Below are 15,229 nucleotides of genomic sequence, written 5' to 3'. Positions count from 1 at the left end.
CTATTTCAGCCACACAGGTGTATAAAATCGAGCACACAGCCATGCAATCTCCATAGACAAACATTGGCAGTAGAATGGCCTTACTGAAGAGCTCAGTGACTTTCAACGTGGCATCGTCATCGGATGCCACCTTTCCAACAAGTCAGTTTTCTGCCCTGCTAAAAGCTGCCCCGGGGCAACTGTTAGTGCTGTTATTGTGAAGTGGAAACGTCTAGGAGCAACAATGGCTCAGCCACGAAGTTGTAGGCCAGAAAGCTCACAGAACGGGACCGCCGAGTGCTGAAACGTGTAGCGCGTAAAAAAACATCTGTCCTCGGGTGCAACACTCACTACCGAGTTCCAAATTGCTTCTGGAAGCAACGCCAGCACAATAACTGTTCGTCGGGCGCTTATAGAATGGTTTCCTTGGCCGAGCAGCCGCACACAAGTCTAAGATCACCATGCACAATACCAAGCATTGGCTGGAGTGTTGTAAAGCTTGCCGCCATTGGACTCTGGAGCAGCGTTATCTGGAGTGATGAATCATGCTTCACCATCTGGCAGTCCGACGGACAAATCTGGGTTTGGCGGATGCCAGGAGAAATATTATCTGCCCCAATGCACAGTGCCAACTGTAAAGTTTGGTGAAGGAGGAATAATGGTCTGGGGCTGTTTTTCATGGTTCGGGTTAGGCTCCTTGGTTCCAGTAAAGGGAAATCTTAATGCTACAGCATACAATTACATTCTAGACGATTCTGTACTTCCAACTTTCCTGTTTCAGCATGACAATGGCCCTGTGTACAAAGCGAGGTCCGTATAGAAATGGTTTGTCGAGATCGGTGTGGAAGATCTTGACTGGTCTGAAAACAGACAGGGGGTGGTGTGGGGTTGGGGGGCACAGACCTTCCTGACCAAACATTCTGCATACCCACCAGTCATAAACCACAGGCGCTCATGGGAAACCAATAGTGGTGTGGCTAAATGCTTAGTGTATGACACATGAATGAGATAGTCAAGTCACATGCTACAACTCAGAGTATATTTTAGGTACTTTAAAGAGCCACTGAACATACCGATTGGTACGTGTTTTTCTGTTGCTCATTAGAAAAATTTGATTTCAGTCTTGGAGGTGTGTTTCCTGACCGATTCCGCCTTTGTTTAAGGATGTTTGTCCGGCATGAGACATTGTAGATACGGAAGCCTATTCCCCTTCTTCAAAATCCCCAGAATGAATCTAAGATAACTCAAGAAATCTGTAATAATGTTGACGTTTTAGTTTGACATCTAACTAAGGTGTCTGGTGCAGTATTTCTCAAGTTGAAAATTGTGTGACGTGTTGTCTTACGTAAACAAAGTCAGAGCTGCTGGGCGGGTCTGTCTCACTATCTATGCTATTGGATAGAGAGCAATCACCGCAGCTGTTCACCCCATGTCAGTGGGCAAATGGACATCGTCAAATCAAAACCTTAATTTCCCCTTTGTGACGCATAGATGTTCCAAACCCTTTGTATTTACACTTTGTAGTCAACTTTGACACTAGAATAACTGTTTCTGACTCATATCAATGCCACATAGGCGGTTTTCAAAAGGGATTTGTTTCTTTTTAAAGGAGGCCGCTCTTTTCATTAATGTCTTTGCGGAGACGGAGTTGAGTAATGTCAAACTCCAGGCACAGACGATCATGAGAGATGGGGAACTCTGTGTTAGCTAAGACCAACACAGGCCTTCCCAAACCATAACTCACTGGTGAAATAAGTCACACTAAAGCCCTCTCTGCTCTCCCGAATATAACCCCCATCATGGGAATTTATCTTCAGACCATGCTTCTCTCAATTACGAGAGGGCTAAGGTTAGTGATTCCAAAAGTACCTTCAGTTGGATATGTCAAGTTAATTCTGGGAACAACTACTAACGTAATGCCATGACGTTTCCCTCTTTGGGTACAGCGAGCACCATCCCCCCCTCTCTCTCTCTCTCTCTCCTACACTCAGGCTGTTGTTAGGCAGGTCATAAATTCCTGGAGGAGATTCTTCCTCATGGCCAGACAGTATAGAGAGAGAGTGAGTTTTCATTGAGAGAACAAGGGAACTTCTCCCACCTCACAGACCTTGAGAACTGAACAATATTCATGTTCTGAAGAATGCATAAAAAGGTCGGTGAAGTAGCCAGCTACGAACTGGTCCGTTTGGTACAATTTTGTGAAACTCATGAGACAATACAGCCACATTACCATAACCCTGTTTATACAAGAGTCTCAGTTGTGGGCTTGCATCTAATTGTTGTATGGGATGAATGAGTAAAGATGAAACTATTTCTGAAATTATGTAATGTGATTGTAGACTGTTTAATGAAGGAAACTCCAATTCCCTTTGGAGTTTAACTAAATCAGAGGCCCGCCCCATGAGGACAGACATTGATCTGGCGTCGTGGGACAGCCCCTTTCTGCTCTCCCGAATATAACCCCCATCATGGGAATTTATCTTCAGACCATGCTTCTCTCAATTACGAGAGGGCTAAGGTTTGAGTAAGAGACCAAGCTTACCTTAATTATGAGAGGGCTAAGGTTTGAGCCCATTGCTGAATTCTTAACCATACCACGTGGTTAACTCAGACAATCGAACCAACAGAATAAGAACAAATCTTTGATACTAATTACTAGTCTGCGGCTAGGAATTCGGTATCATTGAATGCGAAGACCGACAACCGCCGAAACATCTATTCTATAACGACATTGCTGAATGTTACTCTGAACTACCCATCTAACCACGACAGGGAGAGAGGGCGAACAAACTCTCCAACAGAAACAAACTTTCCAACAAAGATCAGGACGACACACTGAGCGTAAATATATATATTGATTGCAATTATTCCCGAATGAGTGAGCGTTCATGTACAAAGGATTAGCATTTCAATTGTTGTAATTATCAACTTTGTAGTGTCTTTTATCTCAAATCGACCCCCACTTCRCTTTTGTCCACCAAGCCGCGATGCCGGTTTAGCCCACTAGGGCACATCCGCTATCATTTCCTTGTAACTATATCTACTGTTTGTTTGTGCATTTCTGTGATTATTTAGTTAGTAAATAAATGATTTAAGACAATTGATGTATGGATGACTCAGTGAAGACTGGGTTCGTGCAGATAACCAACAATTTACGACGTTTGGAATGAGACTAACGTGAGGTAAAGAATAATTAATTAATGAGAAGATTAATTTATCAGATATTAAAATATCTGAAAGTTATATTAGGAAAATTCAAACTTTGTAATCTGAATATTTTCCTTGGTGCCCCGACTTCCTAGTTAATTACATCTACCTGATTAGTTAATCATGTAATAATATTTACAGAGAATCGATTTGATAAACTACAAATATGTCTTCAGTTTAATGATGCCAAAGACACGACAGTAAGCAGCACCAATTACTTTTCTTTTTAGACTTCAATATATTTGTCCTGCAGCTCAAGGAACAACTGTAATCAAGCTACTAATTAATCTAGAACATGCTGAGCAGACAAGAATGTTTGTCAAAGACCTGCAAAAATGTAATGAGAGACGAACAGCAAAATGTAATGAGAGACGAACAGCAAAATGTAATGAGAGACGAACAGCAAAATGTAATGAGAGACGGAACAGCAAAATGTAATGAGAGACGAACTGAGCAAAATGTAATGAGAGACGAACAGCAAAATGTAATGAGAGACGAACAGGAAAATGTAATGAGAGACGAACAGCAAAATGTTAATGAGAGACGAACAGCAAAATGTAATGAGAGACGAACAGCAAAATGTAATGAGGAGACGAACAGCAAAATGTAATGGAGAGACGAACAGCAAAATGTAATGAGAGACGAACAGCAAAATGTAATGAGAGACGAAACAGGGAAAAGTAATGAGAGAACGAACAGGAAATGTAATGAAGAGAGCAACAGGAAAATTGTAATGAGAGACGAACAGGAAAATGTAATGAGAGACGAACAGGAAAATGTAATGAGAGACGAACAGGAAAATGTAATGAGAGACGAACAGGAACATGTAATGAGAGACGAACAGGAAAATTATGATTAACAAAAAAAGAAAAAACTTGGATGGTAAAACAATTGCCATTTCATATTTGTTACTGTCAAATGAACGATTGCCAATTTCCATTTAGATATGCAGGTACAGCATGGGAAGTAGAGACAACAGCTGTGAGTGACACACACACATATTTTACTCACACCATAATGATGCTTTTGAATAATCAGGCTTTAATTGCAGCCAGCAATGACATACCTATGGATTGACTTCCAGGGATTTTTGTTTTGTTTACTACCCAGTGCCCACCCACCAATATATTTGCATCAGTCCGATGGGACAGCGGGAGAAAGTGTTTTCACAGAGTGGCAGAAATGCTTACCTCAATATATTTATTTGTGGCCACTGAAGAACACTGCTGTCAACATGACCCATGAACATTAATGGTGGAGAAAATTGATCAGATGTCATGTTATATTGTTGCTAAATCAAAATGTTGTACCTCAATCAACATTGCTTCACTGCCTGCTACATCTGGCAAATGTCGTATTTGGTCCATGCTCAGAAAAATAGCACAAGGTGTAATCTCACGAGTCAACATGTACTGTACCAGCTCTATAGAGAAAACCATGTCTCCTGTGCCTACCAGATCAGTTCCCATTTAAAAGGAGTACTAAACTTACCTGGCATTTAAACCCACCGCTGAGGGCCAAAACAACAACTCATAGGCTTACTCAAACCATATGGATTTGGCCCTCCTGTCCCGATATCTCGGCAGGGATAGTGCCCAGGTCCCCGGGAGCACAGGAGGGCAGACCAGCCCGGAGGATAATCAATTGTACCTTTGAGCAGCGCTCCTCTGGCTGACATGAGGGAGCCAACGTGGCAGATAAAGCAGAGGAGCAGGGGCGACTCCTGGGCCCCCTGAAGACATTGATCAGAATGTCAGAGGGAAAGCTACTTTGTTACAGCCACCGACCGCTCCCTCTCATTAGCATTCCAACACATTGGCCTCTGTGCTCCCCCTCTTCCACCCCCTGTCCCTCGTCAATTGTATCCACTTCCATGTATCATCTTGCCGCGCCCCCCTTCACTATCTTCGATATTTTCTCTTGCAACACTCTCCGTGCCACAGGGCCAGAAGGCCTCAAACACAGAATGCACTAACTGTAAGTGGCCCTGGATAAGTGTGTCTGCTACATGACTAAAATGTAAATGTGGGATGAATGGGCATCAGAGATCAAAAGGGGCACTTCCAGTTCAATCTTATATGCACTATTGGGGAAGTCCCTGGGCACCTGCCTTAGTCACAGCCATTTCCCTCACAAAAGGACCCACTAGGCCATGTACACCCTCCCTAAGAGATAAAGAATCCATTATACACAGGGATAAATCTCATGCTTATTCGCTTTGCATTGTCCGATATTCAAACGTTCTGGATATCTGAGGGTATAAGAGCGAGGCCACAGGGGTTTCCACAGGCAAATAAAACAGCAGAGTGATTGTCTAACTGGATGATGAGTGACATGATTATGTGGTAATGGATGAAGCTCTTCCAGAGTGGGCTTCCTGTTATCTGAAGGTTCTCCCTGGAGTATCTAATATCTATTGACCAGGGCCTGGTTTTCCGATAGCGATGGAAGTCAGACTTACGAGTGTTTTAATGATGCATCTTTCCTACAACCGCTGAAGACGTAACACGTGTTTCCCAAAACGCCACACAGAGAGAACATTCAATAAATTAAATAGATTGAGCAAAAATGTGACTACAATTCGCAAAATAGAACTCAAATTGATTGAACATGAAATGTATTTAAATATGATTGAAATATTTATATTTTAATGCATTTTTTTATTTATATWAAAAAAAAATGTTACCCCCTTTTCTCCCCAATTTTCGTGGTATCCAATCGCTAGTAATTACTATCTTGTCTCATCGCTACAACTCCCGTACGGGCTCAGGAGAGACGAAGGTCGAAAGCCATGCGTCCTCCGAAGRACAACCCAACCAAGCCGCACTGCTTCTTAACACAGCGCGCCTCCAACCCGGAAGCCAGCCGCACCAATGTGTCGGAGGAAACACCGTGCACCTGGCCCCCTCGCGCGCACTGCGCCCGGCACGCCACAGGAGTCGCTGGAGCGCGATGAGACAAGGATATCCCTACCGGCCAAACCCTCCCTAACCCGGGCGACGCTAGGCCAATTGTGCGTCGCCCCACGGACCTCCCGGTCGCGGCCGGCTGCAACAGAGCCTGGGCGCGAACCCAGAGACTCTGGTGGCGCAGCTGGCGCTGCGATGTTATTTTAATGCATTTATCTTGTTTTCATTTGTATTTGTTATGGATCCCCATTAGTTCTTGCCTAGGCAGCAGCTACTATTCCTGGGGTCCAGCAAAATTAAGGTAGTTATACAATTTAAAAAACATTACAATACATTCACAACACACTGCGTGCCCTCAGGCCCCCACTCCACAACTAACACATATCTACAGTACAAAATGCATGTGTGTGTGTGTATAGTGCGTATGTTATCGTGTGTGTGTATGCATGTGTCTGTGCCTATGTTTGTGTTGCTTCACAGTCCCCACTATTCCATAAGGTGTATTTTAATCTGTTTTTGAAATCTGATTCTACTGCTTGCATCAGTTACTTGATGTGGAATAGAGTTCCATGTAGTCATGGTTCTATGTAGTACTATGCACCTCCCATAGTTGGTTCTGGACTTTGGGACTGTGAAGAGACCTCTGGTGGCATGTATTTGTGGGGTATGCATGGGTGTCTGAGCTGTGTGCCAGTAGTTCAAACAGATAGCTCGGTGCATTCAACATCTCTCACAAATACAAGTAGTGATGAAGTCAGTCTCTCCTCCACTTTGAGCCAGGAGAGATTGACATATTATTAATGTAAGCTATGTGTGCATCCAAGGGCCAGCCATGCTGCCCTGTTCTGAGCCAACTGCAAAAAGTCCCTTTTTGTGGCACCTGACCACACGACTGAACAGTAATCCAGGTGAGACAAAACTAGGGCCTGTAGGACCTGCTTTGTTGATAGTGCTGTTGAGAAGGTAGAGCAGCGCTTTAACATGGACATACCTCTCCCCATGTTAGCTACTGTTGTATCAATATGTTTGGCTTATGACAGTTTACAATCCAGGGTCACTCCAAGCAGTTTAGTCAACTCAACTTGCTCAATTTCCACATTATTTATTACAAGATTTAGATTAGGTTTAGGGTTTATTGAATGATTTGTCATTCCTACATAAACTACTGGGGAACCCACAGTAGTTTCTCAGGACATGCAGGACATGCACATTTGTGGCCTGCTGGAGGTCATTTTGCAGGGCTCTGGCAGTGCTCCTCCTGCTCAAAGGCGGCGGTAGCGGTCCTGCTGCTGGGTTGTTGCCCTCCTACGGCCTCCTCCACGTCTCCTGATGTACTGGCCTGTCTTCTGGTAGCACCTCCATGCTCTGGACACTACGCTGACAGACACAGCAAACCTTCTTGCCACAGCTCGCATTGATGTGCCATCCTGGATGAGCTGCACTACCTGAGCCACTTGTGTGGGTTGTAGACTCCGTCTCATGCTACCACTAGAGTGAGTGCACCGCCGGCATTCAAAAGTGACCAAAACATCAGCCAGGAAGCATAGGAACTGAGAAGTGGTCTGTGGTCACCACCTGCAAAATCACTCCTTTATTGGGGGTGTCTTGCTAATTGCCTATAATTTCCACCTTTTGTCTATTCCATTTGCACAACAGCATGTSAYATTTATTGTCAATCAGTGTTGCTTCCTAAGTGGACAGTTTGATTTCACAGAAGTGTGATTGACTTGGAGTTAKATTGTGTTGTTTAAGTGTTCCCTTTATTTTTTTGAGCAGTGTATATTTTACACCTTTATTTAACTAAGCAAGTAATTTAAGAACATATTCTTATTTTCAATGACGGCCTAGGAACGGTGGGTTAACTGCCTTGTTCAGGGTCAGAACGACAGATTTTTACCTTGTCAGCTCGGGGATTCGTTTTTGCAATCTTCCAGTTACTAGTCCAACGCTCTAACCACCTGCCATACATTGCAGGCAGGCTGACTACCTGGTATGCGAGGGCAGCAAGAAGCCAAGTTAAGATGCTAGCTAGCATTAAACTTTAAAAAACTATCAATCTTCACATAATCACTAGTTAACTACACATGGTTGATGATATTACTAGTTTATCTAGCGTGTCCTGCGTTGCATATAATCGATGCGGTGCCTGTTAATTTCTCGTCGAATCACAGCCTACTTCGCCAAACGGGTGATGATTTAGCACTGTCGTTGCACCAAACCTACCCATAGATATCAATGTCTTTCTTTAAAATCAATACACAAGTATATATTTTTAAACCTGCATATTTAGTTAATATTGCCTGCTAACATGAATTTCTTATAACTAGGGAAATTGTGTCACTTCTCTTGCGTTCCGTGCAAGCAGTCAGGGTATATGCAGCAGTTTGGGCCGCCTGGCTCGTTGCGAACTGTGTGAAGTCCATTTATTCCTAACAAAGACCGTAATTAATTTGCCAGAATTGTACATAATTATGACATAACATTGAAGGTTGTACAATGTAACAGCAATATTTAGACTTAGGGATGCCCCCCGTGAGATAAAATACGGAACGGTTCCGTATTTCACTGAAAGAATAAACGTTTTGTTTTCGAAATGATAGTTTCCGGATTCGACCATATTAATGACCAAAGGCTCGTATTTCTGTGTGTTATTATGTTATAATTAAGTCATGATTTGATATTTGATAGAGCAGTCTGACTGAGCGATGGTAGGCAGCAGCAGGCTCGTACGCATTCATTCAAACAGCACTTTCGTGTATTTTACCAGCAGCTCTTCGCAATGCTTCAAGCATTGAGCTGTTTATGACTTCAAGCCTGTCAACTCCCGAGATTAGGCTGATGTAACCGATGTGTAATGGCTAGCTACTTAGCGGGGTGCGCGCTAATAGCGTTTCAATCGGTGACGTCACTCGCTCTGAGACTTGGAGTAGTTGTTCCCCTTGCTCTGCAAGGGCCGCGGCTTTTGTGGAGCGATGGGTGACGATGATTCGAGGGTGGCTGTTGTCGATCTATTCCTGGTTCGAGCCCAGGTAGGGGCGAGGAGAGGGATGGAAGCTATACTGTTACACTGGCAATACTAAAGTGCCTTTAAGAACATCCAATAGTCAAAGGTATATGGAATACAAATGGTATAGAGAGAAATAGTCTTATAATTCCTATAATAACTACAACCTAAAACTTCTTACCTGGGAATATTGAAGACTCATATTAAAAGGAACCACCAGCTTTCATATGTTCTCATGTTCTGAGCAAGGAACTTAAACGTTAGCTTTTTTKCATGGCACATATTGCACTTTTACTTTCTTCTCCAACACTTTGTTTTTGCATTATTTAAACCAAATTTAACATGTTTCATTATTTATTTTAGGATAAATTGATTTTATTGATGTATTATATTAAGTTAAAATAAGTGTTCATTCAGTATTGTTGTAATTGTCATTATTACAAATAAATAAATAAAAATCGTCTGATTAATCGGTATCGGCTTTTTTTGGCCCTCCAATAAATCGGTATCGGTATCGGCGTTGAAAAATCATAATCGGTCGACCTCTACTGTTGAAGTAATATGGCTACAGGTTCATCAGCCTAAAGTTGAAGATATCCCTCTAGTGGTGTGGGGGCTGTGCTTTGGCAAAGTGAGTGGGGTTATATCCTTTCTGTTTGGCCCTGTCTGGGGGTATCGTCGGATGGGGCCACAGTGTCTCCCGACACCTCCTGTCTCAGCCTCCAGTATTTATGCTGCAGTAGTTTATGTGTCGGGGGGCTAGGGTCAGTCTGTTATATCTGGAGTATTTCTCTTGTCTTATCCGGTGTCCTGTGTGAATTTAAGATTGATCTCTCTAATTCTCTTTCTCTCTCGGAGGACCTGAGCTCTAGGACCATGCCTCAGGACTACCTGGCCTGATGACTCCTTGCTGTCCCCAGTCCACCTGGCCGTGCTGCTGCTCCAGTTTCAACTGTTCTGCCTGTGGCTATGGAACCCTGACATGTTCACCGGACGTGGTAACTGTTCCAGACCTGTTGTTTTCAACTCTCTAGAGACAGCAGGAGCGGTAGAGATACTCTGAATGATCGGCTATGAAAAGCCAACTGACAAATTAATCCTGAGGTGCTGCACCCTCGACAACTACTGTGATTATTATTATTTGACCATGCTGGTCATTTATGAACATTTGAACATCTTGGCCATGTTCTGTTATAATCTCCACCCGGCACAGCCAGAAGAGGACTGGCCACCCCTCATAGCCTGGTTCCTCTCTAGGTTTCTTCCTAGGTTCTGGCCTTTCTAGGGAGTTTTTCCTAGCCACCGTGCTTCTACACCTGCATTGCTTGCTGTTTGGGGTTTTAGGCTGGGTTTCTGTACAGCACTTTGAGATATCAGCTGACGTAAGAAGGACTTTATAAATACATTTGATTTGATGATAGCCATATTTAGGAAAACCAAAGTTCCAAAGGCTGGGCGTAATAATAAAAGGTCATACAAAAAGTTTTGTAGTGATTCATATGTTGATGATGTAAAGAATATTTGCTGGTCTGTGGTGTGTAATGAGGAGCAACCAGACGCTGCACTTGACGCATTTATGAAAGTACTTATTCCAGTTACTAATAAACACGCACCAATTAAGAAAATGATTATAAAAACTGTTAAATCCAATTGGATTGATGAGGAATTTAAAAATGGTATGGTTGAGAGGGATGAGGCAAAAGGTCTGGCATCCCAACTGATTGGAAAACGTACTGCAAATAAGAAAGAAATCATGTGACTAAACGAAATAAAAAAGAAACTACACTATGATACAAAGATAAAATATATAAAGAATGATAGTAAAAAGCTCTGGGGTACCTTAAATGACATTTTCAGGAAAAAAGCCAACTCGGCTCCTTCATTCATTGAATCAGATGGCTCATTCACCACAAACCCACTGACATTGCAAACTACTTTAACCTCTCTTGGGTAGGGGGCGGTGTTTTGACGTCCAAATGAAAGGCGTGCCCAAAGTAAACTGCCTGTTACTCGGGCCCAGAAGCTAGGATATGCATACACTTGGTAGGTTTGGATGGAAAACACTCTAAAGTTTCTAAAACTGTTAACATAATGTCTGTGAGTATAACATAACTGATATGGCAGGCGAAACCCGGAGGACAAACCATCCCCAAAACAAACAAAAAAATTCAGCCTACCTCTATTTTCAATGGCTATCACTTTAATTATAAGGCCAAGTCCTCCCAGATTGCAGTTCCTAMGGCTTCCACTAGATGTCAACTGTCTTTAGAAAGAGTTTCAGGCTGGTTTATGGAAAAATTTGCCAGAAATTTTTGTTTTTCTAGGTGGCTCCCATTTTGGCTGTATGGTTTCCAAGCGCGTGGAAGAGAGCGCGTTCTTTGGTATTTTTCTCCGGTAAAGACAATAACGATTCTCCGTCTTAAATTTGATCGTTTATTTACGTATTAGGGTACCTAAGGTTTGATTATAAACGTTGACTTGTTTGGAAAAGTTTATTAGTAACGTTTGTGATTAATTTTGTATGCATTTTGATGGAGGGAAACTGGGTGGATTATTGACTGAAGCGCGCCAGCTAAACTGAGTTTTTATGGATATAAAGAAGGACATTATCGAACAAAATGAGCATTTGTGATGTAACTGGGACCTTTTGGAGTGCCAACAGAAGAAGATCAAAGGTAAGGCATTTATTATATCGCTATTTCTGACTTTCYTGTCATATCTGCCTGGTTGAAATATGTTTTTTATGTGTTTGTATGTGGGGCGCTGTCCTCAGATAATCGCATGGTTTGCTTTCACCGTAAAGCCTTTTTGAAATCTGACACTGCGGCTGGATTAACAAGAAGATAAGCTTTATTTTGATGTATTACACTTGTGATTTTATGAAAGTTAAATATTTATAATACTGTAGTTTGAATTTCGCGCTCTGCAATTTCACCGGATATTGGCCAGGTGGGACGCTACCGTCCCACCTGCCCATAAGAAGTTAATGACTTTCATTGGCAAGATAAGCAAACTTAGGGATGACATGCCAGCAACAAACACTGACACTACACATCCAAGTATATTGTACCAAATTATGAAAGACAAGAATTGTACTTTTGAATTCRGTAAAGTCAGTGTGGAAGAAGTAAACAATTATTGTCGTCTATCAACAATGACAAGCCACCGGGGGCTGACAATCCGGATGGCAAATTACTGAGGATAATAGCAGACGATATTGCCACATCTTCAATTTAAGCCTACTAGAGAGCGTGTGCCCTCAGGCCTGGATTGAAGCTAAAGTCATTCTGCTTCCCAAGAATAGTAAAGCCCCCTTTACTGGCTCAAATAGCCAACCAACCAGCCTGTTACCAACCCTTAGTAAACTTCTGGAAAAATTGTGTTTGACCAGATAAAATGCTATTTCACCGTAAACAGACAACAGAATTTCAGCATGCTTATAGGGAAGGACACTCAACCAGCACAGCACTTACACAAATGACTGATGATTGGCTGAGATCAATTATCGAGCATAGTCTGCTGCTGGAAAAACATATGTGTTATGGCTTTACACCCCCTGCTACAATGTGCATATAGAGTTACTTGTCTAATAGAACACAGAGGGTGTTCTTTAATGGACGCCTCTCAAATATAATTCAGTTAGAATCAGGAATTCCCCAGGGTAGCTGTTTAGGCCCCTTTTTTCAATTTTTACTAACGACATGCCACTGACTGAGTAAAGCCAGAGTGTCTATGTATGCGGATGACTCAACACTATACACGTCAGCTACTACAGCGACTGTAATGACTGCAACACTCAACAAAGAGCTGCAATTACTTTCAGAGTGGGTGGGAAGGAATAAGTTAGCCCTAAATATTTCTTAAACTAAAAGCATTGTATTTGTAACCAAACACTCACTAAACCTCAACTAAATATCGTAATAATGTGGAAATTGAGCAAGTTGAGACAACTAAACTGCTTGGAGTAACCCTAGATTGTAAACTGTCATGGTCAAAACATATTGATGCAGTATTAGCTAGGATGGGGAGAAGTCTGTCTATAATAAAGCGATGCTCTGCCTTCTTAACAACACTATCAACAAGGCAGGTACTACAGGACCTAGTTTTGTCGCACCTGGACTACTGTTCAGTTGTGTGGTCAGGTGCCACAAAAAAAGGAAAATTGCAATTGGCTCAGAACAGGACGGCTGGCCCTTGGATGTACACAGAGAGCTAATATTAATAATATGCATGTCAATCTCTCCTGGCTGAAAGTGGAGGAGAGATTGACTTCATCACTACTTTAATTTATGAGATGTATTGACATGTTGAATGCATTGAGCTGTCTGTCTAAACTACTGGCACACAGCTCGGACACTCATGCATACCCCACAAGACATGCCACAAGAGGTCTCTTCACAGTCCCCAAGTCCAGAACAGACTATGGGAGGCACACAGTACTACATAGAACCATGACTACATGGAACTCTATTCCACATCAAGTAACTGACGCAAGCACTAAAATATGATTTAAAAAATGTATTAAAAAAATAAATACCTTATGGAAAAGCGTGGACTGTGAAGCAACAAACATTGGCACAGACATGCATACACACACGATAACATACGCACTATACATACACATGGATTTTGTACTGTAGATATGTGGTAGTGGTGGAGTAGGCCTGAGGTCACACAGTGTGTTGTGAAATCTGTGATATGTATTGTAATGTTTTTAAAATTGTATAAACTGCCTTAATTCTGCTGTACCCCAGGAAGAGTAGCTGCTGCTTTGGCAACAGCTAATGGGGCTCCATTATAAACACAAATACAAAATCTTAAGTGACAATGGTTTTGAGAAACAGCTCAGAGATTTACTGATGCTCCTACGAAGGTTCTAACGATGAACTTAGCCTTCAGATGCTTTTGGGAAACTGAGCCCTGGCACTGGGAAACCGGGCCCTGGCCCATCCTGAGCAAACATCAAAAGCACAGGCATAAATAAAGTTGGACACTGTTGGACCTCAAAGAACTACAGCAACTGCACCAACTGCAGCATSAACTGCTAACAGYCACCATGGATTCATCATCAACTGCTAACAGGCACCATGGATTCATCATCAACTGCTTCAACAACGAAGAAAATTGAAGGGTAATTCGCTATCTATCTACCATCATGACCCCCCACAATAAGCCATCTATTCGCCTGTATTTTTTCCAGAGGACCTGCATTTACTTTGATCTTTGGGCAGTGAGTCGGTGAGCCAATTGGTAGCTTCAGAGGATTGTGCCAAAGGTCTCTGCTAGACTGTCCAGTGTTATTGTGAGGCTTAGTTAGGTTATATTGAGGCGCCAGCAGAAGAAGAAACCCTGTCGTTAGGATAAGGAGGAGGAAAAATAAAAATGTATACTTCTGTCTCTGATTAATGWTMCCCTCCTGATAATCAGATGACAGCATGAGGTCCCAGTTTTCCCTCATAGGACATTACTAATAGGTAAGTGCACTGATGTTCGGGGCCAATCACTCGAATACTCATTGCAGTAAAATCACCATGAATTGAGCTAAAGTTCTTTCATTCTGTACTCAGGTGTTCCCCACTTAATTCCACCCATGACTGAGGTGGAATGGAGACTTACTGGTCGTGTCTGGTGTCAGGGACTCCGCGGTCCATCCTCAGCTTGTCACTCTCCACCTGGTTGAACTTGTTGCGGGCGTAGGGATCCTGCCCTGGCCGCACCACCGTAGCACCAACATATAGGTCCTGGTCAAAGTCTTGCCATCTCACCTTGCCTGCAGACCAGAGCAGAGACACAGGAGAGGAAATGAAGACAGTACAATGGACTGCAGCACAGTAAATAAACATGTTCTAACCTCCRTCGCTCTTACTGGGCAYAAAACAGCTGCTAGCACCTTCTGGTTGCAGTTTCATCACAAGTGAAACTTTGTTTATTTTGCACATTCCAGAGCTCACAGATAATTTGAGACTTTCTCAAACTGTAATAAGAGCCTGCAGTCAGCTACATTACAAAGACTTTCCCAAACTGTAATAACAGCCTGCAGTCAGCTACATTACAAAGACTTCCCAAACTGTATAACAGCTTGCAGTCAGCTACATTACAAAACTTTCCCAAACTGTTAATAACAGCCTGC

The 15,229-nt window shown here is 42.6% G+C and overlaps 1 protein-coding gene across 1 annotated transcript in view; it reads right to left on the bottom strand.

Moving 5' to 3' along the window:
- LOC111977608 (polypeptide N-acetylgalactosaminyltransferase 2-like) overlaps positions 1-15,229 on the bottom strand; it is a 121,233-nt gene that overhangs the window by 28,894 nt on the left and 77,110 nt on the right. Inside the window, 1 exon segment of the mRNA XM_024007112.2 lies at positions 14,716-14,869. Within this exon segment, the coding sequence (XP_023862880.1) occupies positions 14,716-14,869 (154 nt within the window).

The sequence above is a fragment of the Salvelinus sp. IW2-2015 genome, linkage group LG18 (genome assembly GCF_002910315.2).
Source record: "Salvelinus sp. IW2-2015 linkage group LG18, ASM291031v2, whole genome shotgun sequence".
Lineage (NCBI taxonomy): Eukaryota > Metazoa > Chordata > Actinopteri > Salmoniformes > Salmonidae > Salvelinus > Salvelinus sp. IW2-2015.
The sequence above is the reverse complement of the archived record's forward strand: the minus strand, read 5'-3'. Positions and strand labels throughout refer to the sequence as shown.